The sequence below is a fragment of the Heterocephalus glaber genome, unplaced genomic scaffold (genome assembly GCF_053883595.1).
Source record: "Heterocephalus glaber isolate CG9 unplaced genomic scaffold, H.glaber_assembly_v1.0 deba00000594, whole genome shotgun sequence".
Taxonomy (NCBI): domain Eukaryota; kingdom Metazoa; phylum Chordata; class Mammalia; order Rodentia; family Bathyergidae; genus Heterocephalus; species Heterocephalus glaber.
The window spans coordinates 15,517,758-15,545,282 of NW_028258151.1; the positions used below are offsets into that span (position 1 = coordinate 15,517,758).

Genomic DNA, 27,525 nt, shown 5'->3' on the forward strand with positions numbered 1-27,525 from the left:
CTTCAAATAATAACAATCACGTTAAAAAATCAACTTCCTTCAAAACCAAAGAAAAATTAGATACATTTTACCTATAAACAAAAACCTATTTTTTAAAAACCTGTAATAGGGACAGGGATTTAGCTTAGGGGCACTGTACCTGCCTCTCAAGTGCAAGGTCCTGAGTTCGATCTCTGATACAAAAAAAACAAAAAACAAAAAACTATAATAAAACTCGTTAATCTTGGAAAAGGAGGAGCAGCAAAAAGTATTTGGCTCTAGAGTACCTTGAAAATTACAGACATTCCTCATTTAATGATCAAATTACCTTCCTGCGAGGAGGTCGTTAAATGAATTGGTCGCTAAATGTGGAACTGTATATAGTATGTACATTACAATATTCAGAACAAAGAAATGGTCAAAGGAAACTTCAATTTGAGGACTTTGCTTTTATTTGCATAACTCTTACAGGCAATACTGTAATGTATAACAGAACATAAAACTACAGCACTATATTATACAGTACAATCAGCAAAAATTACAGTACTGTAATAAGCAAGGTATACTATACAAAAAAAGACATTGAGACTCTATAAATAAGATGTGCAGAACTGTACAAAAAAAAAGAGATGAACCATAAGTCTGAGCAGTGGGTTGTAAGCCTGGACAGTCTGTAAACAGGTCATTCAATGAGGAATATCTGCATAATGAAGTTGAGCATGACAATCACAGCACTGAGGCACATGGTGAGTTCCAGGCTGATCTGGACTACAGAGTGAGGCCCTGTCTCTTATACTTTTTTTTTTGGTACCGGGGATTGAACTGAGGTCCTTGCGCTTTCGAGACAGGCAGCATAATCACTGAGCTAAATCCCTGGCCCGTGAGGCCCTGTCTCAAAAAGACCTCTCCAGGCCCTGGGATTTAGCTCAGTGGTTCTGCCACCTGCCTCGCAAGCACAAGGACCTGAGTTCAATCCCTGGTACCAAAAAAAAAAAAAAAAGACCTCTCCAAGGATATATGTGTCAACTAAATAAATATTTTATAAAAATAGTTCAGGAAAATATTTACAATATATTAAATTAAAAAACAAGTCCCCAAACAGTATTATGGAGTAGGTACATTTGCCATTTTAATTAATTTAAAGCAAAACATTTATTAAAATTTGCCATTTTTATAATTTTATAAATTTAGGTAACTCCATACATATATCTATCACACAAGTTATAGAAGACTATATACCACTGAGTTTGGAAGACTAAAGTTATTGCTCAATGGCAGAATGATGATTTTTATTATCTTCTTGTTTTTCTAGATTTTGTACTTTTTCTACAATATTCTCCTATTGCTTTTGTCATGAAAGAAACTTTGGAGAAAGAAAGGGCCCTTGGCAAAGGAAATGTTAGAGTCCTTTGCTTTATGTAGATGTTCTTCCCTGAGAAGTGTACTCTTTTCCCACTGGATGGTCATAGAAATAGGGCAGAAAGTGAATGGGTGGTAAGAAGAGTGAGAGAACAAATTGAGGAAAGATCACCAGAATCTGCCCTTGATGTCACTCTGAACTCTAAAGAGTTTGATAACATTGTATAGGAAGCACCAAGGATTTGCGTCAGAGGATATCCTGGTTGTGTTGTTTTGTTTGTGGCACTGGGGATTAAACCCAGGGCTTATATACTAAGCTACACCCCCAACCCTTTTTTATTCTTTTATTTTGAGACAGGATCTCACTAGGTCAGTAAGTTGTCTAGGCTGGACTCAAACTTGTGATCCTCTTGTTTCACCCTCCCAGAGGGCTGAGATTACAGGTGTACCCCACTATACCTGATTCAGGGTGAACTGTTTGAACCCAAGGAATTTAGACTCTGGGGAAAAATTACCTTTCTGAAAAAAATGAAAATAGAAGGAAAAAAATGGAAACAAAGCTTTTGTACAAAGCGAGGGGAGGGGGCAGGAGGGGGAAATGGGATAAAATAAAATTTATTAATAAAAAATTACCTTTTCTGAGACTCAATGTCTATAATGCAGAATAACAGTAATGCAGGATTATTACAGAGATTAAATAAAATGAGTTGCTTAGAAAGTATAAACCTCTAAACAAATGTTGGAGGTAATAGTTAATGACATTCATCTCTGGTTTAATTTTGGCAAGAAAGGTGATCAGCTGTGGTCAACTTTGCATCAACTGTTGAAAACACTGGGCATGCTAAAAATGAGAGACGATTTTCCCATATGTTTCAGGCAACCTTGGATTTCCCAGTCCATAATAGAATACAGAAATAAACTTTGAGCTCAGAGGAATGCATCTGGCAACCTTCTGACCACTTTGAAGAAAGACTAAAAAGCCCCTGATGAGAAACCCCTGGTTAGTCACATGGTGAGCACTGAGAGGGAGGAGAAAATGGCCCCAAACCAAAAGATCTGTGACCTTCCTCACCTGTACTTGTTTACTGTTCTGGAAAAATGCTTGGGGGTGAGTTGGGTGGACCAAGGATGCCACAGCTTGTCATCTAAGGAGACTGGGAGGGGCTGGGCAGTGATTCAGGTTAGATGGGTCCCCACCCTGCACGAGGCAGGTATGTACGGGCATGAATCATAAGCCCCTCTTGTTTAGAGCTGGTCAGCTAGTTCTTACAGCCCCACTCTTGGCTTTTACACTGTATGGTCCTGACTTCTTCAAAGAGTACCACCATCATCAAGCCACCTGAATGGAATGATTTATTCATCATGACAAGCTTTCTAAGGCCTGAGACTCATTCTTGACTATGCCACTCTTAATTCCTTCAAATGAGACATAATCCTCTTTTTTGTCTTCTTTTCTTGCTTCTTTGCTCCTTCTAGAATGCCACTTCTCCTGCCTTTCCTTCTTAGTTCCTTTTTTTCCTTTTTTGGGATCCTTTGCATCGCTCTTCCTCCCTTACTTCCTCCATTTCCTTCTTTTTCTCAAGTCCACCTCTGTCTCTGGCTTCAGATCCAGCCAGCAACTTCCTCTGTGTTCGTCATATCGTGGGCATCTGCCAGGAGCCACACAATGCCTGGTGTCCTGAGCCCAACCTCAGATAGGATCATGTGGTGAGGGGGCACAGACAGTGTGACAGCTGCTGGCCACCCAAGGAGGGAGCTGCCCCTTCCCACTGGGGGGGACAAAGGCTATGGGGTCACAGGCTCGTTCACCCTTGGGGTTTTTTGTTTGTTTGTTTGTTTTTTCCTTTCGGTACTGGGGACTAACCCCTTCTTTGCCTTGTCCAACATAGTCAAGTTCTCCTCCTACCACTCCTGCCAGCACCCTCCTCCCTCGCTTCTCCATGGCTTTATCTATCTACCCCTAGCTGGTGCTGACATGCCCTAGACAGAAAGCACTGTGGCAGGGGTGGTTTTGCCTGGTGAATGGACAGACACAGGGCTCCTTGTCAAGGGTGGGGATAGGTGGTCAGGAAACAGCACTCAGAACTCTCTGCTGCCTCACAGCCCTGTGCTGCTGCCTCCCCATTCTAGGCTCTTCTGTGTATCCCCGCTATCCAGCGGAGTGTCAGTGTTGGGAGGGGAGTTTGTCCTGTCTCCTTCAATCTTTAAAACCCCACCCACTATGTTTCTTCTAATCCGAATCTCATTTCGAAATCTCCTGCCCAAGGGGTTTCTCAACCCTTCCCAGTTTTGCATCAACCTGCTGATTACAGCACTCCTGGATGAGGAATAGAGACATTAGGTGGGACCTGGCCTGGCACTGTGCCCTGGAGACACTCCTGTGCCTGCAATAGTCATCCGACTGGTGGCATCTGGACAAACAAACCTCTTCCCCGCCTTATCTTCCATGAAGGAAAAAGCCAAGCAGGCTCCAGCTAAGAAGAAGGACCAGCTGAATGGCAAATAACATGACCATATTCTTTCCCACCTGCATGGGGGGATCCTCTTTAGGTAGCCCATGACATCCTGTCCCCCAAAGCATCTTTGTGGAAGCCAGGCCAGCCCTTCTCAGGGAGCCATTCCACAGGAATACCTTTTAGCTCCCTACCTCTGGCTAAATGAGGTTGACTCTAGCTACAGGAAGCCTGCCCCAGGAGCAGCCTCCAGAGCAAACACGCCACCTCTGTGAACTAGGTCAGACTTTTACGTAGTCCACTAAAGACATCGGCACAGTTATCCTCCAGAGGACACTGCAGGCAGGTACAGGGTTAGAATGTTGACCTGGGTCCCTGTGTCATGTTCTAGCCAACAAAACCTTTGCCTTGATTTTTATTTTAAAAATCCATTCAAAGCCTCAAGTCTGCGTCTAATTCCCTCATGCAAACGAGCAGAGCAGAATACTGACATGAAGCCCCATCCAGAAACTCCTTGCTCCCTAGGAGTGAAGGCTCTGGAATGAGCCAAGCCTTTCTCTCTGCTCCTACACACTGAGGCCAGAAAACACCTGATATCACAGCAAGCTCTTGTTCTTGGCACCCGATGTCGCTCTTGCTTCACTTTGGCTCGGCTCAGAGTCCAGCTGATTGGTTGGTGGCAATCACCACAAGGGAACAGAACTCTCTCCTCCCCACCCACTTGGGCATGTGTGCGAGTGTGCACACACACTTGTGAGCGAGCATGTACATGTGTGAGTATACACACACTCCCCAAGTGAAGAGCCCAACTTTGCAGGAGGAAGGCAAAAGGCTGATAGCCACCTGTGGCCCAGGAGTGCCATGTGGTGGATGGTAGGGAGGAAGGGCCACAGGAAATGGTGAGAGTGAGGCAGGGTCCTGACCCTCCTGGACCAGACCTGGGTGGACCAGGCCACCCTAAACTGTTGGTTGTTGACTTTGGCAACATATTCTTAAAAATCTCAAATGACTCAGAAGACAATCTTAACAGCACAAACATGCATAAATGAAGAGTCCCGACATCAAGGGCAAATTCTGATGGCAGAAACACATCAAGGATGACCTGCAGCCATGGAGCTTGCTGCCTGTCCTTCCTGATGCACTGCCTCCCATGCCTTTGTTGGTACCCAGTGCTGCAGCTCAGCCCACAGTTTTTTATAAGAGCACCTTTTGGCAACCAAATATTCTATTCCCTTCCTTTTGGTTTAATTAAATAGCATAATTAAGTTTCTCCTCCCAGACTCCAGAAACACTGAACCATTTTCACAATCTCTCCCAGCTTTGGTGCTGCCCTGTTCTTGCTCAAAACATCTAGGCTCCTCTTAACAGATTTAATGAGTTCCCTCAACCCCAACTTCCAGGCTGACTCCAGAGTCCCCTTCTGTACCTCCCTCCTTCCTGACATTGTCTCTAGGAAATCCCTTTGTCCTTGAGGCTTTGCTGTCCCCTCATGGGGACAGTAGTTCCTCTCCAGGGCACATAGCTAAAATATTCTTCTGATAAGAAATCCAACTCTTTACCACTCACGAGCAAAAGGTGTTTCAGGGTTAAGGAGATGTCTGACATCCCTAAACATCACAGGCTTAATGAAGCACCATTACCCAAGCAGAGCTGCTGTGGAAAGGGCTTCGGGCCCATAGGTGCCCTTTGGCCACACTTCTGCCTGCAGTGATCAGGCATCATTGCCTGAAAAGCACAATGACATCTAGGTTACAAGGTCTGAGGCTGCCTTGATGTTCCCGGATTCCTGGCCCTCTAACAACTGGGCTGTCTTGAGCAAGAGCTCCCTGGGAAGGTGGGGCTTCCCTGCCCCGTCATTCTGACGCCTCACTGTACTGAGCGAGCAGCTTATCCATTCCCCCACCGCATCCTCTTTGAAAACATCTCATAAAAGTGCATCAGAGGAAACAGTCTTTTCATCCCACCTATTATTAGATCCTGGAGCACAGAGGCTGGAAATATGCAGTCGCCCTGGAGATGATGAAGAGACACAAGTGGCCGGACTAGCATTTAGCCTATTTCTGGAGATTAAGATGGTTGATGTCAAGGTCAGGAATGACCAACTCCAACCAACAGGACCATGTGTGACTGTGTCGGGAGCATTCCTTCTGTGGTCTTGGGCACCACCCCAGGCCTGCAGACAGGAACTGTAGACAGTGTGGATTTATGAGCAGAAGCAAGTGCAGTAATGAATTGGGTTATACTCTTCTTGAGGTAGCTCAAAGGACTTTATGACCATTATCCCATCAATCTTCCCAACATCCAAGGAAGGAAAGAAAGAAGGAAAAGGCAACACTTTCTCATTTTGTCAAATCAAAAATGAAAGGGTGTGGTGGTATACACCTGTAATCTCACCTGCTTAGGACGCTGAGGCAGAAGGATCACAAGTTCAAACCCAATCTGGCAAATTAGTGAGACCATGTCTCAAAATTAAATAAACAGAGCTCAGGATGTGGTAGAGCACCTCAGGGTTCAATCCCTAAGATCACAGGAAAACAGAGAGAGAGGGTGGGGTGAGCTTTTAGGCAAACCAGCCACTATTCACCAATAAGGTCAGTAAAGAAGCACAAATGAACTCAAAACCCGTTCCTGGCTCCCAGCCAGAGCAAATCAGGGAAACACCTTATGGGGGAGCGGGCAACACTCCAGCGGTCTCTGGTAGCCTGACAGGTCAGACTGATTTCAGAAGATGGGCTGAACTTGACCCCTATGCCCTGCCAAGGTACTAAACCACAAATCCCTTCTCCTCTGCCTTCCACAAACTGTGTAAATAACAGAGACGCTCACTTGAGTAATTAGAAGAAAAAACTGTCAGCTAAATGGTTGGAGAAGGTCTAGGTGTGGCTGGAAGCAGTCTGTGTATTTTTTTAAAGCCATACATGTAGACAGTCAAAAGTACTTGTTTAATGAGCTTATAAATTTGGAGTGACTCTTCACATCTCACAGCAAGGTCTGGGGCTCAACTCTTTGAAAATCAAAGAGGCTCCTGGGTGGTGTTCACCCTGACCACTTCCTCCAGAGCCATGCGTGGGTTTCTTCCTCACAGTTTATTTTTCTGCCCAGTTAACCAACCCAGACAATCAAACTCCAGTGTTTTGTGGAGAGGAAATTTACTCTTGGTATTGGGAGATGTTTTGGCTCTTTCCTTCCCTCATAAGAACCCCAAGCTACCCAAAATACCTCTCCCCCGGTGCTAGGATCCTTTACAAATGTGCATGTTTCTCCTAAGAGAGGGGTATGCCTCCTGCTTAATCCTACAAATTCGAAAGATTCTCTAATGCTCAAGTTCAAAGCACTCTAATCTCAGTAATCATGCTTTGTTACAGGGCTTTTCTAGCTTTTCCTATCTGTATTTCTAAGTATTAATTTAACTTAGATTTGCATAATGTACCACAATTTGGCAAACAAATGCTGTGTAGTGTCTCACTTACAGGATGACGAGCACAGCAAACACCCTGTCAGCAACCCTGTGACATGTGACTCCAGTCAGTCAGAGCCTCCAGGGCTCCCCGAGAGGCACCTCAGGGCGTGGCAACTCATCTGCAGCCTCTTTGGGCCATGGTTGGATCTCAAGGTGCTCGTTTGTTCTTCCGTATCCATTTGTTTTTCAGAACTAATATTTGGGATGCTGCTTCAATATTCTCCTCCGTTTCTGATCCATGCCAGCCTGGAGACTAAGACAGAACAAGACTGTAGCTGAACACTTGGTCACCACTTTTTCCAGAGCTTCAAGACAGCGTTGTTAATATACAGGGCTATGCGTGACCTTGCTGTCCCACACCACAGAAGTATCTATTAATTAAACAAATAGACAACCTTATATTAGGTCAACTGCATATATTCTGACTTAAGGCCTTCGTTCCATTCCTTTCTCTCAGGGATTAGAGTATTTAGAGGAAATTTTACTTTTTCTTTTTCTTTTTTGAGGGAATTTTTTAATGACCAATAGGTAATGTTGTCCTCACACTGCTAGAGCCACCCTCTGAATATCCCATGACTTCTGACACCTGTCCTCATAACCAAGTCTCCTATGTGAGTTTCTGGTTTTCCAACTGTTATTCTCACTGATTTTTCCTGTGCTTTCAGGGATAGAACCTGGATAAAGATAAGTTCCAATCCTATGTGTGCTAGTTGTACAGATTTGAGAAAACAATTATGACATACTAAGAATTTACAGTGCACTGGGCATGGTGTTACACCCCTGTAATCTCAGCACTCTGAGAGGCTGAGGCAGGAGGATCACAACTTTAAGCTCATCCTGGGCAATTTACAAGACCTTGCTCAAAATTAAAAATTTAAATAACAACAACAATAACAAAAACAACAAAAAAAGCCTGGGGATGTAGCCCAGTACAAAGGCCCTGAGTTCAATTCCCAGTACTGGGGGGAAAAAGGGAAATTCATGGTACAATAATTTCCAGTCCCACTCTTCCACCACCAAACTAGCTGAAATACAGATGAGTCCTTCCTTAGAGTGACTTACCTCTACTAGATAGGGATCTAAGATCTGTACTATCTCCCTTCCAGCTGAATGAATGCCCAGCTGTCACTTCCCAGGGTTCATTACTAGGAGCCTAGGAGTGACAACTTCCTTTGGAAAGCCTAGTGTCACCCCAAGAGTGCCATCGCAACCTTTCACCCTTGGCAGGTACATAGGAGGGACTAGGAGAGAGGGGTGTCCTGCAGTGCAGTAGCCCGGGTCCAAATGGAGAGACCGCCCCAGGTTGGGGTCAAGAAGAAAGCCTGAGGAACAAAGGAGCTGCCCAAGTCGCTCAGGCACAGGTCTGAGCTGGTAGGCTGAGATAGAAACCAAGTGACAAAACAGAAACACATTCTTAGTAGTGATCCAACTCCACAATTAACTTGGCATTCTATTTTTTTAAATTCATCTCTACAGTGCTTGTTTTCCCTTAGATGTGTGAAATTTTCACTTTTTCTCTTCTTCAGACTTCTTCCAGAGGTGAGCAAATTGAGGAGCACTAGGCTCTGACTCTGTGCATAGGTCATGAGTGAATGGATCATTCTTCTTACACACACACACTCAAATACAACTAACAGATGTGGTGATCAGGCATGCACAGAGTGTTTGGACAAGCAGCCACAGCAGTTATGAGCTATGAAAGGACCTGCCTCTCAGAGCTTTGGTGGCACTAACAGGCTCGTGTGTATATACCTGGCTTTTTCCATCTGCCCATTTAAGAATCTGAAGATTTTTGTTTTATTTTGTTGTTGTTGTTTATTTGAGACAGGGTGTTGCTGTGTAGCCAGGCTGGCCTCAAACTCCCAATCCTCCTGCCTCAGCCTGCAGAGTGCTGGGATTATAGGTGTGTATCATCGCACCTGGCAAATCTGCAGATTTTGCTAAATGGAAGGCTCATCTCCACCTCTTAGTCCTCCCTGTCCCTCTCCCACTTCTCCTCCTCCTTTTTTGATCTAACCTGGGGCCTTGTACCTGCTAAGCACATGCTTTACCACTGGGCTAGACCTCCAGGCCCAAAGGCTAATCTCTTACTGGGTAATCAGATACTTGATTTTCATTTAAGACTGATTTTCCACTGGTAACTGATGATTACTCTTTGATTTTTCTATCTTCCCTTCCCCCTCAAATGTTCCAGAAGGGCATAGAGCATTTACTTAAGTAAACCTAAGCATGAATCTATGGTAAAGACTCTTTCTTTTTTTCTTTCTTTCTTTCTTTTTTTTTTTTTTCAGACAGGGTCTTACTGTGTAGTTTGGAATGGTCTTCAACTCACTACATAGCCCAGGCTGGCCTTGAGTTCATGGTGGTCCTCCTACCTCAGCCTCCTGAGTGCTGGAATTACAGTATGCCTGGCTACTGAAGACTACTTCTATAAAATGAAGTTCCCAAACTTGCTTCCCTCGGAGAGGCTAGGATACATTTTTTTTTTCTAGAAATAGTCCCCACACACATCCTATTTTCCTCTCGTTTTAAATTTTTTCATTGCCAAATAAGAAGTTTTCCATCTCTACTATAAAAAGGGAGACAACCAATTTCTGCCCTAATACACCAAAACTTCTTTAAGGTTTTACAAATACAAGTAATTATTACCAAAGAACTTGCATTATATGGGAAGAAGTGAAATTAGAAAGACTCTGGCCAGTTCAGGGGGCTATGGGGACCCTCACTCTGCCTGACTGCCTGATCAGGTCACTCCTAAGGAGATGGCTGCCAACAGGCTTCTCAAGTGACCACATCTTCAGAACCAAGCATTGGTGGAAATCTGGCATTTGACAAAGGGCTAGCATGTATTTTGTTTCAGAAATGAAGATTTTCCCAGAAAACTGGCCACAGGGTTGCTCAGGACACCTCTGATAAGAGGCCACCCCACCCCCCAATTTGCCAGCGATGGTGGCATATGCCTGTTATCCCAGCATTCCAGAGGCTGAGGCAGGAGGGTTGCCGAGAGTTCGAGGCCAGCCTGGGCGCATAGTGAGTTCAAGGCCAGGCTGGACTACATAGTGAGACCCTGTCTGTCTCACATACACACACACACACACAAAAAGAGGCCACGCTGTGCCCAGCAGCTCAGTCACTGGGCAGGGGGCTCTGTCTGTGGCCCCTCACTCTTTCTCCAGCCTGCACTCCATTACATCCCACAGGGATCATTAAATTAATTAAAGCAGACGTTCAAACAGTCCCTCAACGGGTCTATCTATCCACAATTTCCACTTTCGCCACCCTCCCCCACCAGTCTTTCCTTTTAAAGAGATATGTTAGAAGTAAATGATCATTGTCTACTGACTCTGGGAAGGAGCTGTTTATGGCCCTGTATCAAACTGGTCCTTTCTGGATTAAAAGTAATTATTCCAAAAGAAAGCTTTATGGTTAAAATTAAACCATAGTCAAAAGCTATTAGAACCTGGACTTTGGACAAATGCCAAAGAGGGCATCTTCCTGAAGGAGCGGGAAAGGGACTTTGTTAAAGAAGAAATCATCAACAAACGAGCATATAAAAAAACTAAGTAAAAGGCTGAAACCTGTTCTACCATCCTCCTTCAGTTAGAAGGCACTTTTAACAACATTAGGAAAGCGAAACCAGGGGAGGGTGGGGTGCAAACGCTGCCAGGTCATCCCGCCTCAAGAAAGTCAAGGTAATGCCTACATGAGGGACGTGAGGCCTGGCACCATGGCCAAGAGATCTGCCAGGCAGGCGGTTTGTGCAGCACCTGGCAGGTGGTAAGAATGGGGATGGGGGCCAGCACCCATGTCACCTTGGTCATCAGCTCTCAAGAGGACTCGGTGGCTTGCTCTGATTTGTTGTTCCACAGCTGGATTACGGAACAAGCAAGCATCAAGGTTAACACTGGCACGCACTAGTGTACAAGAAAAAGCCCGAGGGCGCTGAGCATAGGCTGTGTCAGGAGGCTAGGGAACCGCCCGCTCCGCCCCGCCCCCCGCCCCCCGCCCCCAGCCTTGCAAGGCCATCTGAGGCCAGCTCACCGCGCCCTCTGCTGGACGCTGAGTGCATGCTGGGCCGATCCGCGCGAGCCTGCAGGTCTCCTTCTCCCAGCCAAGTTTGTGACTGCCCTCTGCTGGGCAAAAGGCTTTTCAGGTTCGCTAGCCTGGTGGTTAAATGACATACGAAATTTCAATAACCGCCCCCCCCACCAGGTGGCATTAGGCAGGGCACTCTGGTATGAGCCTCAGTTTCCATTTCTATAAAATGGGAGCGATGAAAACGTGATCAGTCTTTGCTTACCTCAAAGAGTTATTCTCAGGAGCAAATATCTGGAGCCATACTTTTTTTTTTTTAATCTGTGCCTGCCTACTTTTGCCTTAACCTAATCCAACTCACTTCCCTGAGGCAGGCTTTCTTCCCAGTGCTCCTGAACTAGGAGCACAATTATAAAAACATAGTCATGGGGAAAAAAAGCCACGTTGTTCTAAGAGTGGCAGTTCTCTTCTAGTAGCTTTAATAATGTTTTGTTTTGGGGGTTTTTTTTGGAGACAGGGTCTTGCTCTGTAGTTGAGGCTGACCTTGAACTCACTATGTGGCCCAGGCTGGCCTTGAACTCATGGCAATCCTCCTGCTTCAACCTCCTGAGGGCTGGGGTTCTAGGGGTGCACCACCATGCCCAGCCCTCACGAATGTTTTTAACAATTTTAAAAAATTTTTTTCTTCAAAGCATATACCATAATTTAAGTTTCTGTCAGTTATCTGTTCAGTGTCTATACTCTCTAGTAGATTTTGAGTCCCCTAAATGTAGGGACTTGCCTATCATTGTTACTATTGTATCTCCAAGACCTATCTAGCATAGTGCTTTACGTATGTGGTCAATAAATATCCATTGAATAAACACAGGGATGAATCATAAGAGCTGGTACAGGTCCATCAGGAACAGAAGGAACAAAGTCGGATATGGGAGGAATCTTATTTCAGGAGTGATAACATAAATTAATATGAAAAATTAAAGGCCAGGGGTGATGAAAAAGCTTTGAAACTAGAGGTAGTGCTAGTACAACATTGTGAATGCACAAAATGCTACTGAATTATAACTTTCAAATGGTTAATTATATGCTATGTGAATTTCACCTCAATAATAAAAAATGAAAGGGCATAACTGTAATATAATAATTACAATCCTTGATGATTTAGACACTCTACAAATATTTGATGAAGTCAACATAAAGAGAGTAACTTGTGTCCAGTGCTTGATAGTTTACACAAATGCTTTCACATCAGTGATTTTGTTGTTCCTCCCCAAAAGCCCTTGGACATGCAGACAGGAAAAGTGGCTTCCCATCTTCATCAGGCCAGGGACAAACCTCAGAGGCTCTGCTCTTGCTGCTCCCCACCTGCAAATGACCCCTCCTCATCAGAAAAGCCTTCCTGAGAGCAGCCCACCCTCCCACTTTCCTTCTTTCACCCTTATCCTGCTTGATTTTTCTTCAAAATTCTTAGAATATTTTACACATTGACTCTGCATGTGTTTCTTTCCATGATAATGTAAGCTTCAAGACGACAGGGTCAGTTTTGTTCTCTGTTATGATCATCCTGGCATCTGGAATGGTTCTGAGAAATGACAGGTGCTTAATAAATACTTGTTAAGTGAATAAGTAAGTAGTAGAACTTTGCCTTGAATTTGGACAGATCTTTTTTGGGGGAGCCTATGTTTTATAGGCAACATCACAAAAATGAAAGTGTGCTGTGACAGAAAAAACACCAGCTGTTGGGGCAGGAACAGAGTGCTCTCTGGTTCCGAATTGTCCCTGCACAGAGTTTCTCAACCCCAGCTCAGTGGGCTGCTAAATGCCCTATGTTGAGCACCTGTCTACACCAGTGAGAAATTATACAAAGGGAACAGAAGAACTGGCCATGATACATGTTCAGGTTCCATCCTAAGTGTGCTTCTGGGGCATAGGGCATCTCTGAGGTGAGGAAAGAGAAAATGACAGGCAGGGGTCAGAGTCCAGGGAGTGGAATATTGTGACCTTGCAAGATCCATGTCATCTGGGTAGAAATGGCTCCCAAGACCAAAGTGATTTGAACAGGAACTTCGTGTGATTAATTCTCATTCCCAGGAGAAAGCTTTCAAGGCTGGGCTCTCACAAGGGGGGAGCAGGGTGGCATGGTCTGACAGGAGGGAAAATGAGCCTCTGTGACATGGTAGCCCTGGAATTGTGCCCAGTGACAACTTTGTGGCCAGGAGCAGCAGCCCATCTGCCTCTAATTCCTGAATCAGGCAGCCAGGCATGATGGAAAGTTGTTGGTATGACACCAAGAACACAGACATCTGGGCTGGGGATTTAGCTCAGTGGTTTTGCCGCTTGCTGCACAAGCGCAAGGACCCGAGTTTAATCCCCGGTACCAAAAAAAAGAACACAGACATCTGACTGCAGGGGGCAAACTGCCACAGCCCTGGTGTCAGCCAGACTTCCTACACCTGTCCGCACCTGTCATCTGAGGGCAGTTGACAAACTGCTGATAAACTCACAGAAACAAAATGTGGTCATTTGTCCAACTTGATGATGGCCACAGGCCATTAGTGTTGTCTTTTAAAATATTTAATAACAAAAATCTCAAATACAAACAAATACCTGTTTGCCAAGCTGGGACACACATTTTAACTTAATAGTACAGAAACATCATTTCTTCTTTTTTTTTTCCTTTGGTTTTTTGAGACAGGGTCTTGCTATATAGTTCAGACTGGCCTTGAACTCACTACATAACACAGACTGTCCTCAAACTCACAGCAGTCCTCCTGCCCCAGCCTCCCAAGTGCTGGGATTATAGTATGAACCACCACACCCAGCTAAATCATAAAACTTTCTAATCATTTTCCAGAACTGAATATCTGTAGAAAATTTCAAGCTATATAAGATGTGGTTCATCCCCGTACACAGGTTTTCTCCTAACCCTTCCTTATAAAACATCCAAAGTACACAGCTCAAAAGCCAAGCAAATGATTCATTACAGCACAAAGTAAATGAAAAAAAAATCCTGCAATATAATTTGCATACTAGTGGTAGGCCATTACTTTTCCCAATTTCCACGGTACTATGCATGTTGTATTTTAATCTCTACAGGTTTCAGGAACTGCTACTGTTTACCTTTGTCCTGCAATAATGGTACATAACCCTTCTCCCTATGGGCACTCAAGCATGGGTGGGTATTGAGTTTTCCTCAATTCCCACAACATGAAGGGAAAAAACAAACAAAGCAAAACCATGGTCATTTCTCCCTTATATTCCCTAAGACTTGAAAAAGGTACTTAGCTATCCATGGAGGCCCAGGCTTGACGTGCATTCCAGTATAGCCTGGAGTCTGACTGAGCTGAGTGGCAATGTTTCTGTACATTAAGTTCAATGTGAGTCCAGGCTGGCAAACAGGTATTTGTGGAAGAGCACAACACAAACTCTGGCCCTGTGGAGCCGAGCAGGGTTCCCAGGCAGGCTGGCTGGGCCCTCCCACAGGGAACACAGGCCCCAGCTGAAGGAAACACAAGCAGCCCTGGCTGCTGCATGTGCCAAGTGTGGCCAGATCTCATTTTTCAAAAAGAGCCAGAAATGCAGTTTTTAGTATGAATCTCCAAATTTTGAAAAGTTAGCAATGATAGCTAGGCATGGTGACAAACACCTATAATCCCAGGGAGGCTGAGGCAGGAGGATTGCTTTGAGGCCAGCCTGAGCTACTTATGAATTCAAGGCCAGCCTGAACTACAAAGCAAGACTCTGCTTCAAAAAAAATCCAGTTTTTTTTTTTTTTGGTGCCGGGGATTGAACTCGGCACCTTGCACTTTCAAGGCAGATGCCAGAACCACTGAGCTAAATCCCCAGCCCAACCCAAAATACTTTTAAAAATAAAGTTAGCCCGCCTGCCTCACAAGTGCAAGGTCCAGAGTTCGATCCCAGGTACCAAAATAAATAAATAAATAAATAAATAATAAAGTTAGCAATGACTTCTAAAAATGCTTTTAAAACACTCTAATTGCCAAACATAACACATCTATGTCCTGATATTGCACACAGGAGCCTGATTATGTACTTTTGGGAGAAAATGCTTCCAATGGGTTCCAGCCCTGAATCTGCCATCCTTAACAACTGCCTAGGGTGGTCACCTCCTGATCACTTGGCACTGATAATCCAGTCAGCTGGCAAAGCTACTCACAGTGAGTCAGGGTGCTGATTTCTTTGAGTTCAAACCCTACTTCCACCACTTACTATCACCACCTACTGCTATATCACTTAGATTGACTACTGTGGGCTTCACCTTCCTTACTCGTAAAATGCAAACAATAATATAATCCTTCCTATAGGGCTGTTGTGTGGTTAGATGAGATTATGAAAGCTAAGGGCCCACTGCAGAGGAAGTCCCTGACAGTACCTGGCAGCCTTTGCTGTCTAACCCAGTTTTTCCTTCTTCACCACCTACTCAGAATGAACCAGCCAGTCCTGTCTGCTGAACAAGGCTTCTAGATGTTAGTTTTTTTGTCTTGTTTTGTTTTGTTTTTCAGTACCAGGAACCAAATTCAGGACCTTGTGCTTGCCAGGCAGGAGTGGCGCCACTGAGCTACATCCCCAGCCCCAAGATTTCTAAAAGTATCCTTTTTTTTGGTACTAGGGATTAAACCCAGTGCTTTCACATCCAACTGTATCCCTAGTCCTTTTAAAGTTTTGAGACAGTGTCTCACTAAATTGCTAAATTGCCCATTTTAGGCTCAAACTCTTGAGTCTCCTACCTCAGCCTCCCAGAGTGCTGGGATTACAGTGTGGACCACCACACCCCGAATATCCTCTTCTTTTTATTCGCCCTCTATCTGAGTCGCTTCATAACCTTGCCCTCTCTACCCTGAACTCTTGTAATGATCTAATAATCATGTCTCTTGCTGCCCTGAACGCCCATCTTCAGGAAATCAGCTGCTCCCAGGTGATTCCATTTTTTAGTTTAGTAATTTATCTGTGTAAAACACAGATATGATGGTGTCATTCTCCCTATCACCTACAGAGCAAAGTTGAATTTCTTTAATCAAGGTCCTCCTCAGGCTCACATCGTACCAGTCTCTACAATATTCTTTCTGCTCCTTGCCTTATTCTAAACAAGCTGTGCAGTCTCCTGTCACCACATCTCAGTAACACTGTTCTTTCTGCTTAGCACCTCAGTGTCCACCTGCCATCCACCCCACCCCACCCCCACCGGCCTCCCCGAAGCGCTGGGGAGGGAACCTGGGGCCTTGCACATGCTGATCATGTGCTCTACCACTTCGCTATATCCCCAGCTCCATATTCACCTCTTGACCTCTTTTCAACAGCCAGCCCCTTTCTGAGACAGGATCATTCTATGTAGTCCTTGCTATACAGGCCAGGGTGGCCTCAAAGCACAATCCTCTGAGCCTAGCTGCCTGAGTGCTACAATTGCAGGCATGCTGCATCACGCCCAGCTCCCAATCTCACCATTTTACATCCAGCCTAAAAAGGCTCATCTCCACCAAGAAGCCTTCTCTCATTGTCCCCCTAACCAGGCCCTAGGGGCCGGCACCGTCCTACTGCAGATCCTGACACACTTAGTGCGCTACACTCTCCTGGCCCATCTCATGATGTCTTGTAGTCTCCTTGCTGAAACACCCATCTTAACGCAACAAATGGGGCCAGCTTTTTGTTTGTTGTTCTTTTTTTTGTATTCCCAGCTGACACACAGTAAGTGCTCAATGTTTGCTGAATGAATTGATAAGGGCACTATAACAAAAGTCAAAAAATAACGTCACTTTAACACATCCTATTGCAAGAAACAGGGATCTTTGGGAATATACAAAGAAAGGACAGAATAGAAATATATAAAACCACTCAGATTTTCAACTTCCCCGAATGTGTGCATTTTTAATTTTGGCAGAAAAGGAGACTATTAAAAAAAAGAGGGCCAGGGATGCAGCTCATTGGCACCATGGCTGCCTGGCAAGTGCAAGGTCCTGTGTTAGATCCCTGGTACCAAAAAAAAATAAAAAAGAAAAAAGAAAAGGAGATTATATGTGTACATAAAACTCTAGCTACCTAGATAGTTTAAAACATCTATACTTACAAAGTAGCTGGCATTTGTCACCATGTCTTGATCTTCATTTGTCCATCTGTGGCCTTGATGGAATGCACCTGATATCCCAGGTGAAAATGTCATCCAGAAATCTGATTATTGGGATCATAATTAGTACACTGTGCAGTGCAACCCAAGGGACTTTCACATAATGGAAACTGCCCAAGCATTAACCTTGTGCCACACAGGTTTCTTATAAGAGAGATGACAATTCCTTAGCTTGCAGAGTCACTAGAGGAGGCTGGGAGTGATGATCTCAGAAAGGTACAGATTTGGGAAACAAAATAAACATCACTGGAGTTTTTGGCATTTATATTCCTAAAAACTTGCCGTGGAAGCACTTTTTCCACAGCATTCACTGAATGAATGGAAGGGTTGTTTCATAGCTTCATCCCAACCCCCAGGCAGAAGTGCAGAGCTTGCTTTGGCAGCCAGGAAACTGAGTTTGGGGAGATCTGGAAAGAATGGAAGAGGCAGTTAAGAAAAGTGGCTTTCGGTAGTCTCTGGGGTCAGGCTTTTTCTGGGCTGGGGCCTGGCATTGGCAGTTTCTAGTTTGGTGGACTTGATAGAGCAAAAGTTGCTATGGCAAAGGGTTGCAGAAGGATTAAATGGTAGAGCACATGTAAAGTGCTGAGCATGGTGCCAATTACATTACTCTGATAATGACACGAATTCAGGAAATGTTAGCTCTTTGTCAAAAAGAGGGGCCGGGGATTTAGCACACTGGTTCCGGTGCTTGCCTCGAAAGCACAAGGTCCCAGGTTCGATCCCCCAAACCAAAAAAGAAAAGAGCCTACTACTCAGGTTGGAGCTTATCTTTACAATTCTGCCCACTCCCAATAGTTCTATCTTGATCTCTGTGGGATCAGAGTTCCCAGAGAAATGAAAAAAGAGCAAACTATCAGCTTCTGATCAAGGAAGCAGCAGAAATAACAAAGACAGGGAAAAGAAAACAGGCCATGTCCATGGAACGTCTGGCTATGCAACCAGCTGCAGCATAAAAAGAGATCTGCAAGCTCAAGTGGGAGGGAAATGAGGGGAAGGGAATGTAAAAGGAACTAAGATGTGTTATGTACAGGTATCACCTCCCCGTGATGGATGCAATCATTGTATGCTGCAAACATAAAATATAAAAATTAAAATTAAAAAAAATAGATTTGGGCCTTCCACACTGGAAGAGGAAAACCAAGCATGTCTTCAAAATGCTAGGACAAGCCAGGCATGGTGGTGCACACCTGTAATCCCAGCACTTAGGAGGCTGAGGCAGGAAGGTTGCCTTGAGTTCGAGGTCAACCTGGGCTACATAGTGAGTTCAAGACCAGCCTGCACTACAAAGCAAAACCTTGTCTCAAAAAAACATTCAAAATCAAAACAAAAAATGCTAGGGCAAAACATCAAGTTTGAGTATAAGATACAGACATTCTTAGACTTTGGGGGCTTAAAAAATTGAGATATTCTAAGAAACAGGACAAATTATTATAGTGATTTCTCAGTAGATATTAAATGGTGCTGAGGCTGATAAAGCCACTGAATGTGATGGATTGATTCATTTCATGAATCCATGCTGAAGGCCCACTCTGTACTTACTCACCAATCAGGGCAGGTCTCTACACAGACACACATCCAGGCTCCCACGGAGCTCACATTCGTGTGGGGACTGACATAATAAACAGCTACAGGAGGATATTCTGAGTCACAGTGTGAAGAATGTGATGGAGAGAAACCAGGGTCACAGGCCTAAACTCCAGGGTTTTTGTGTTGTTTTTTTTTTTGCAATACTGTGCATCAAACTCAGGACCTTGCATTTGCAAGGCAGGCGTGGCACCACTGAGCTAAATCCCCAGCCCCCCTGAGCTAAATCCCCAGCTCCCCCAAACTCCAGTTTAAAAAACTACAGGAATGACAGCACGTAGACGACAGGATAACATGACACCCTCAGGACACATCAGATAAATCCAGAAGGTTAGGAATCTATAAGAAAGCAGGACTGAATTCCTAAAAATGTCAAAGTTGTTAAAAACAAAACAAGAGGGAGACTCATGTAAATTAAAAAGAGTTAAGAAGGGCTGGAGGTATAGCTCAGGGATAGATCATGTGCTCAGCATGTGCAAGACCTTGAGCTTCACCTCCAGCACCAGAAAAAAAAAAAAAAAGTTAACCATCAAGACCTGGGGGTGAGGCCCTAGAGGATCTAGAACAAAAACAAAAGTTAAAAATCACATTCAGCAAATAAGCACTGATTAAATCCTGGGCCAGGGGAAAAAGAAATGATAAAAGGTATTTGAGGAAAAGGAAGGGTATTTAAATATAAACTGAATATTTGATATTAGGGATTATTCTCAATTTTTAAATTTGTTAAATTAAAAAATGTTAAGTTTTCTTAGCAAGTTCCTATTATATACCCTATTTGTGTTCGATCCCCAGAACCAAAAAAATATATATATATATATTTTATATATATATATATATACACCCTACTTGTGGATATGTAGGAAATTCTTATTCTTAGGTAATCTGTGGTTAAATGTATAAAAATAAAGCAAATACTGAAAACTGTTATTAACTATTGAATCTAGGAAGAGAATATTCAGTTGCTCATTTGCTCTAATGTTTTCAGTTTTCTGTGTAAATTAAAACATTTAAGACAAGTGTGCTTGCACACACCTGTAATTCTAGCACTCTGGGAAGCTGAGGCAGGAGGATCATAAATTCGAGGACAATTTAGTGACTTAGCAAGAGCCTATCTAAAAAAAAAAATTTTTTTTTAAGGGCTGGGGATGTAGCTCAATGCAAAGGCCCTGAGTTCAATCCCTAGTATCTCAAAATAAATTAATTAGCTAATTAATTAAAATATTTTAAAAGAAAGACCTGGTGTAGTGGTATACACTTCTAATCCCCGTAGTCAGGAGGCTGAGGCAGGAAAATCAAGAGTTCCAGGCCAGCCTAAGCTACACAGTGAGACCCTGTCTCAAAAAACAAAAAACACACTGAAAATGTACACAGAGGAGAAAAAGTGGTAAAGTATTTCTTTAGTCCTACTGACTACTTATAGCCACCTCTGATGTCTGCCCAAGAGACAGGAAATAATAGCCTAATCTTGACACTTAAGTCTTTTTTTTTTTTGGCAGGGTGGGGTGGCATAAGGGATTGAACCCAGGGCTTCATGTTAATCCTGCACTTTACCACTGAGTTATAACCCCAGTCCAATACTGAAGTCTTTACAGTAGACATTCAGGATTCTTCTTTCTTGGGGTGAGGGCAAAAGTTAGATGACATATAAAGACATGTAAGAAGACCCCTACGGAGACAGAGAAACTGTGGGAAGGCCCATGTGATTATTAGGTGAATAATTAAAAGATCAAAGATGGAAACAATGCATGTACAAATAATTAAGATCACTTGTATCAAGCATGGGGAATTCTGGTTTGATGCAGAGGTGAAGGGAATGTGTGGAAATGGTGATGTGATTAAAATGGAGCCCATCAATTATTTTGGCTACAGCTGGCTTGTTGAGGGAAGATCAGTGAGGATGAGGATGGTCCAGACATACAAAACCCTGCAGAGGGCTGCATGGGAGAGGATACAGAAATAGAGTGTGTGTGTGTGGGGGGCATCTTTAAAAACCAGCAAACTAGCCAGGTGTAGTGGCCAATGCCTGTAATCCCAGTACTCTGGAAGGCTGAACCAAGAGGGTCCCAAGTTCGAGCCCAGCCTGGGCAACATAGTGACTTAGCAAGGTCTCAAAATTTTAAAAGGCTGGGAACATAGCTCAGGGTGAAGGCCTTGGATTCAATCCCCAGTACTGCAAAAATAAAACAAAACCTAAATAAATAAGTAAATAAAAGGCAAACATAATTATCTTTATGGAATGTGACTTCTTACTTTTTTTCTCCCACATCTTAATGTGCTCATTTCCTCTCCTGTCACTTTGAAGCCTGTCATTTTTCAGGATCCACTTTCAGGTATTTCGGTCACTTCAACCTGCTTCTTCTTCAAGCCCTCAATATCTGTCCTTTACGCTGTTCTCATCCTGCTTTTCCTCACTAGGCATTCTTCTCCATCTGGTACACCCAATCATGTTCAGATGAAATTCTTCTAGCCCACCTGTAGTTCACTTCTCAAATAGCTTTTCAAGAACCCCATATCCAATTTTCCTTTACCCATAAACTCATTACCCAATCTTGTCTTCCTTCTTAAAACGCTTCCATTTCCCTCTCTTCTTGGCTTTCCTTGGTAATGGCCCCGCTTCATGCCCAGTAACTGTTTCAATTCCCACTCTTCTTTTTGCCTCAGATTCTCCTTTTCTCTCTTTTTACCCCTTCAGTATCAATAACATTGTGCTTAACTCTAAGTTTTCCTCTTTTATTTTCAATACTCTCTCGGCTTCAATCTTTCAACTGCCTCATTCACTGGGCTCTTCATCTATTTCATCTACCATGTCCTTCTCACCCATAGAAATAGATCCACCAGTAATATCTTCTGTTTCATGCAAGGCATCTTCGTCAACTTCTCTTTCCTCAGTCTCTTCTAGCTTTTCATCTCTCTCTTCCACACTCTCAAAAGGAATTTCCATCTTCTCATTGGTAACTTCTATCACTTTTTCATCACTAGTAGCTTCTTGTATTCTTACAATGTTCTCTTCACTTACACTTTCCATTCTTGAACCGTCCTCCAAATTCTCCCCGCTAGATCCCCATTCCTCCACACCTGACACCATTTTATCACCAGTTCTCAAATTTCCTCTGTTGAGCCTTAGTTTCTCTCGATGCATCTTTGACTTATCTGCACTGGATTTCTGCCTGTCTCCCCTTAATACTGGCTTCTCAAAAGTGGAGCCTTGCCTCTCTGTCCTGTACATGGGCTTCTCAAAAGTGGACCCCCGCCTCTCTGTCCTGAATACTGGCTTCTCTATAACTGACCCCCGCCTCTCTCCCCCATGCACCGGTTTCTCTAAAATGGACCCCCGCCTCTCTCCCTTGAATATTGGCTTCTCTAATGTGGACCCCCACCTCTCTGCCCTGAACATAGGCTTCTCTATAATGGACCTACGCCTTTCTCTAATGGGTGCCCGCTTCTCTCCAGTGGGCCTCCGTTTCTCTCTTTTGTACTCCAGACTCTCTCCACTTGATCTCAGCTCTTCATCCTGTCCCAGTTGATCCCCTCTGGATCTCATATCCTCTCCACTGGTCCCTACCTTGTCCTCCATAGAACCCAACCTCTCTTCAGACTCCTTCCTAGACTCTGCTGTCACCTCCAGCCTCTCTTCAGACACAGATCCCCTCTTAGACTCTGTCACCTCCAGCCTCTCTTCAGATGCAGATTCCTTCCCAGATTCTTCTATCACCTCTAACCTCTCTTCAGACACAGATTCCCTCCTAGATTCTTCTATCACCTCCACACCAGATTCAGCCCCAGTTTCCTCTCTGACTTCTTGCTTTTCCTCAGTTTCTCTTGGGCTGTCTTTCCCCATATCTGCAGAGGTCTGTGACGCACTCCCTACGCTGCGCAGTTCCTTCTCGTCTATCTCTTTCTGACTAAATTCTGACTTCTCTTTCAAGACCGTGGGCCCCAACCTCTCTTCAGACGCACACACCCTCCTAGTCTCTGCCGTCATCTCTGGCCTCTCTTCAGACATAATCTCCGTTCTAGACTCTGCTATCATCTCCGCACTAGCTTCGGCCCCAGTTTTCCCTCTGGCCTCTTGCTTTTCCTCACTCTCCCCTGGGCCCTCTTTCCCCAGATCTGGAGAAGCCTGTGATGGACTTGCTGGGCTCTGCGGTCCCTTCCCATCTATCTCCTCCTGACTCACTTCTAATTTCTCTTTCAACACCATCTTTCCCACGCCCTCTGGTCTCCAGTCCTCAGGCTCAAGCTTCGGGTCCCCCATTCTAGGCTTTGGCGTGTTTCTTTCCAGGGGCTCTATCTTCTTCCCAATCACAATGAGCCCATTCCAGGGCATCCACAGTTTCTCCTCTCTCTGCACCTGAGTCCCCTTGCAAGGCAGCTCTGGCGGCCAACCCCTGCAGGCGGCGGCGCGGCCGGGTGAGCCTTGGCCGCGGGCCTTGCTGCGTCCCTTCGGCCTCCTAAACTGCTTATTCTGGAGCTCCCTTGCAGCCCAGGGTGGAAACTTCAACGGAACACCTGTCTCCACATAAATTGCCTCCTGCCCTCGCCCCAGCCCGACAACCCCATTCCGGCTCCCCATTCCCCCCACCCGGCCACCTCCCTCCCGCCCACCCTGGACTTCCCAGTCCTGGTCTCCAACCCGCCCACCGCCTGGAGGGTGGGAGGCTGGGCTTAGTGCTCACGCGCAGGCCGGCCGCGCCTGGCGGTTGGAAGGTTGGGTCCTGAGCATCGGCTCCCGCAGGTCCGCCAGCAGGAAGAGGTCCGGGGAAGCGCGACACGTGACCTCTGATGACCCTAAAGCCCCGACGAACAGCCCCCACGTCCTAGCTTATCCCAGGCTAGCTTTTAGTTGAGCTCTCCTTTAAAGCCTGGACCTGGACACAGGAACCACAGGCGCTGCAGCCAACAATTTCGCGCACTGTAGACGTAGTAGCCAATCAGAAGGCGCAGCTGTAGGGGCCGGGGTGGGATCAACCCGTGACTCGCGGTGACTCCCTAGCAGGGAGCGGGGAGAGCGTCTCCATCTGTTGGTAAGGCTCAGGCGGGTAGTGGCCTGACGCGCGGGGCCTTGTGTGATGTATCCCAAAAGCGTGATGGAGAAGCACCAGCAGACTGGGGAAGAGAGTAAGATAAAGCAAACAAAGGGATGTAAACACTGCCAACTTCCATCTCGCTTCAGAATAGCCCCTGATCGGCTGGCCAGGAAGGAGAGGTAGAGACTGAGGAAAGGATGGGGCACTTATTGGCACCTACCTGTGGACTGGTGAGGATACCAAGAGAGGCAGGGTTTTACCTTTGCTGCACAGATGGAAAGGGACCCGTCACTGTGACGCCTCTCCCCAGCACTGGGCTCACTGATTTAATGTGAAAGAAGAGGAAGGCGAGGTGTTAGGAATTCAGAAGGGGCTGGCGTCCTCTCCTCTTTTCCCAAGGTGGGGGAATCCTGTTCAGTACCTAGGACTTCACTGGTGTTTTTTAGTTAACGTTTCTTGTTGTTGGAACAAAATGCCCAACACTCGAAATTAAAGGAGGAAAGGTTTATTTCAGCTCATAGTTTGTGGATGTTTCAGTCCATAATCAGCTGGCTCCAATGCAGGGTGGATGGCAGAGGGGCATCACAGAGGAGAAACACTTCATGGTTGGCAGAAGGTAGCAAAGCAACAAGAAACGACCACAGCTCTTTCTGCCCCTATTATCTTATCCATGCTACTTAGGGTGGGTAGCACTCACACCCTTAATCCGAGTGGCCCTGATCCTAGCATTGCACCATGAATTAAACCCAGCATCATACATTCTAGATCCAGCCACCTCTGAAAAAGCCCTAACTATGATTTCATGAGGCTTTGCGGGGACATCTAGACACGAGCCATAACAACTGGTGTATCTGTGTTGATATAATCATAAGATCATGTGTTCTTCAGTTCTTCATTCTTTTTTCTTTGGACTTCACGCAACAAATAATGATTGAACATCTGTGTTGTGCCAAGGAAGGTAGGGCATGCAGAAATGCACACTTTGGGGGCTGAGGATGAAATGGAGTAACTGTGGTTCATCCTGGACATCCCATTTCCCTCAAGCAGCTACCAAGCAATGTAGCTCAGAGTGGAGATACTAAGGCATCAGAAAAGGCTGTGCCATCGGGCCAGGGATTTAGCTCGGTGGTTTTGCTGCCTGCTGCGCAAGCGCAAGGACCTGAGTTCGATCCCCAGTACCAAAAAAAAAAGAGAAAAGAAAAGGCTGTGCTGGTGAACCAGACTCCATGTGTTGGCAGGGCGTGGTAGTGAGGAGTTGGAAAACCTGCCCTGGGAGAGTGTCTGAGAAGTCAAGAATTGAGGACATTTAAACCGGGGCTTTAGCTCAGTGCCGCCCCATCTGCCTCACAATCACAAGGTCCTGAGTTCTATCCCCAGTACCAAAGGAAAAAAAAAAAAAGAATGGAGGACATTCAAAGAGGAGTTCGGAGGGGCATAAGGAGCTGAGAGACACAGCATAGAAGAGCAAGTGTCTCCTTCAATTTTTGTTGTTGTTTTTGTTTTTTGAGACAAAGTCTCACTGTTTAGTTCAGATTGGCCTTGAACACGAAGCTATCCCCTGCCTTAGCCTACTGAATGCTGGGATTACAGGCATGCACCACCACATCCAGCTGCTTCAATTTTTATCTATGTTCATTCATACTCATGGTTAAAATAGATAATATAAAAATAAGAAAAAATAAAATAGATAATACAACCAGTTGAGTGTGTGATGCACACCTGTGACACCAGCACTTCAAGGCTGAGGCAAGAAAATCACCTTGAATTTGAAGCCAGCCTGGGCTACGTAGTGAGTTCAAGACCAGCTTTAACTACAGACCAAAACCCTATCTCAAAAACAAACAAGGCTGGGGATTTAGCTCAGTGGTTCCAGCGCCAGCCTCGAAAACACAAGGTCCCAAGTTCAATCCCCGGTACCAAAAAAAAAAAAAAAAAGAACAAAAAACAAACAAACAAAAAGGCCAGGCATGGTGGTGCATGCCTGTAATCCCAACACTCAGTAAGCTGAGGCAGGAAGATCACTGCAAGCTCAAGGCCAGCGTGGGCTACACAGTGAGTTCAAGGCCAGCCTGAACTCCATCACAAGACCCTGTCTAAAAAAGAAAAGATGAATTCTTGGAACAATTAAAGGAAAAATAAACTGGGAGTGGTGGTACTCCTCTGTAATCCTAATACTTGAGTAACTGAGGTTGAAGGATCTGGTGTTCAAGATCAGCCTGGGCTACATATCAAGACCCTGTCTGAAACAAAAGAAAACAAATGAACCAAACTGCAAAGAAAGCATCATTTTTTCCCCATATATGGTGACACATGCCTGTAATCCCAGTACTTGGAAAGCTGAGGCAGGAAGATTGTGCAAGTTTGAGGCCAGCCTGGGCTACATAGTGAGACTCTGTCTCAAAAAAACAAACAAGAAAGAGAAAACACATATTTGTACATATTGATGGAGTATAATTCTAAATGTGCATATAACATGTAATAGATCTATATAATGTTCAATGTCTTTCTCCTCAAACATTTGTTATTTCTATGTGTTGAAAACCTCCCGACTCTTTTTTTCTAGTTATTTTGAAAAAATTTGGAATACTTCATAAATTTACATGTCATCCTTGCACATGGGCCATGCTAATCTCCTATATTGTCCCAGTTTGGGTTTATGTGCTGCTGAAGTGAGCACAATACCATCTTTTTCTTATATGTGTATGTGATAGTAGGGATTGAACCTGGGGCCTTTGCACTGAGCTACATCCCTAGCCAACTCCCACCCCCTTTTTGGGACAAGGTCTAAGTCATCAGTTACTCAGGCTGGGCTCAAACCTGGCATCCTCCTGCCTCAGCCTCCCAGAGTGCTGGGATTATAAGCATATGCCACCATGCCAGGCCACAATACCATTCTTCTACAAATTATTCCAAAAAAGCAGAAACAGAAAGCATGGGGGTGGGGATTTAGCTCAGTGGCACTATGCCTGGCTCGAAAGCACAAGATCCTGAGTTGGATCCCTGGTACCAGAAAAAAAAAAAAAGAAAGAAATAGAAAGCATGGTTCCTAGCTTGTTTTAGAAAAACAGCCTAAACTTGGAACAAAAATCTGTCCTGAGGAGATATAAATGGTGCCTATGACTACACAACAGTGTGAATGTACTTTGTGCCACTGACCTGTACACTGAAGAATGGTTAAATTATGTATATTTTACAAAAAACTGTCAAGAAAGTATAGGAAAAATACATATTAATATTTCTCATGACTGTAGATAGAAATCATAAACAAAATACTATCAAGTGAGTAAGCAATATAAAAGGATAGTATTTAATGAGCAATGCCTTCCAGAAATGTAAGGTGGTTTAATATTTGAAAACCAATGAAATTTAACACATAAATAAAATAACAGGAAAATTCATATGATTTTTGTTTGTTTGGTACTGGCGATCAAACCCGGGACCTTGCGCTTGTGAGGCGGATGCCAGAACCACCGAGCTAAACCCCCGGCCCAG

General features: G+C 44.6%; 1 protein-coding gene and 1 non-coding gene across 20 annotated transcripts; both read right to left on the bottom strand.

Moving 5' to 3' along the window:
- Positions 1-413: 413 nt before the first annotated feature.
- Positions 414-27,525, bottom strand: LOC101714182 (uncharacterized). 19 transcript variants are annotated; one of them, XM_087205335.1, is made up of 5 exons: positions 21,257-23,597; positions 17,705-17,829; positions 17,366-17,466; positions 11,293-11,414; positions 414-7,504 (listed from the first exon to the last, which is right to left on the bottom strand). In XM_087205335.1, the coding sequence occupies exon 1, from the start codon at positions 23,577-23,579 to the stop codon at positions 21,777-21,779; it is 1,803 nt and encodes a 600-aa protein (XP_087061461.1). In that variant the 5' UTR covers positions 23,580-23,597; the 3' UTR covers positions 414-7,504; positions 11,293-11,414; positions 17,366-17,466; positions 17,705-17,829; positions 21,257-21,776. The 19 variants fall into 19 exon arrangements, 18 of the variants coding, with proteins under 18 accessions (XP_087061461.1, XP_087061462.1, XP_087061455.1 ...); XM_087205336.1 differs by having other exon boundaries at positions 18,966-23,597; XM_087205329.1 differs by having other exon boundaries at positions 414-5,977; positions 6,186-6,309; positions 7,262-7,504; positions 17,366-23,597.
- LOC147829513 (U6 spliceosomal RNA) lies at positions 26,606-26,710 on the bottom strand. Its single transcript, XR_015449040.1, has one exon. It is a non-coding gene; the product is annotated as a U6 spliceosomal RNA (small nuclear RNA).

What these genes read in the sequence shown, in the direction of transcription:
- LOC101714182 (XM_087205339.1), bottom strand. Translation starts at nt 23,579, where the DNA reads ATGGGGAGCCGGAATGGGGTTGTCGGGCTGGGGCGAGGGCAGGAGGCA.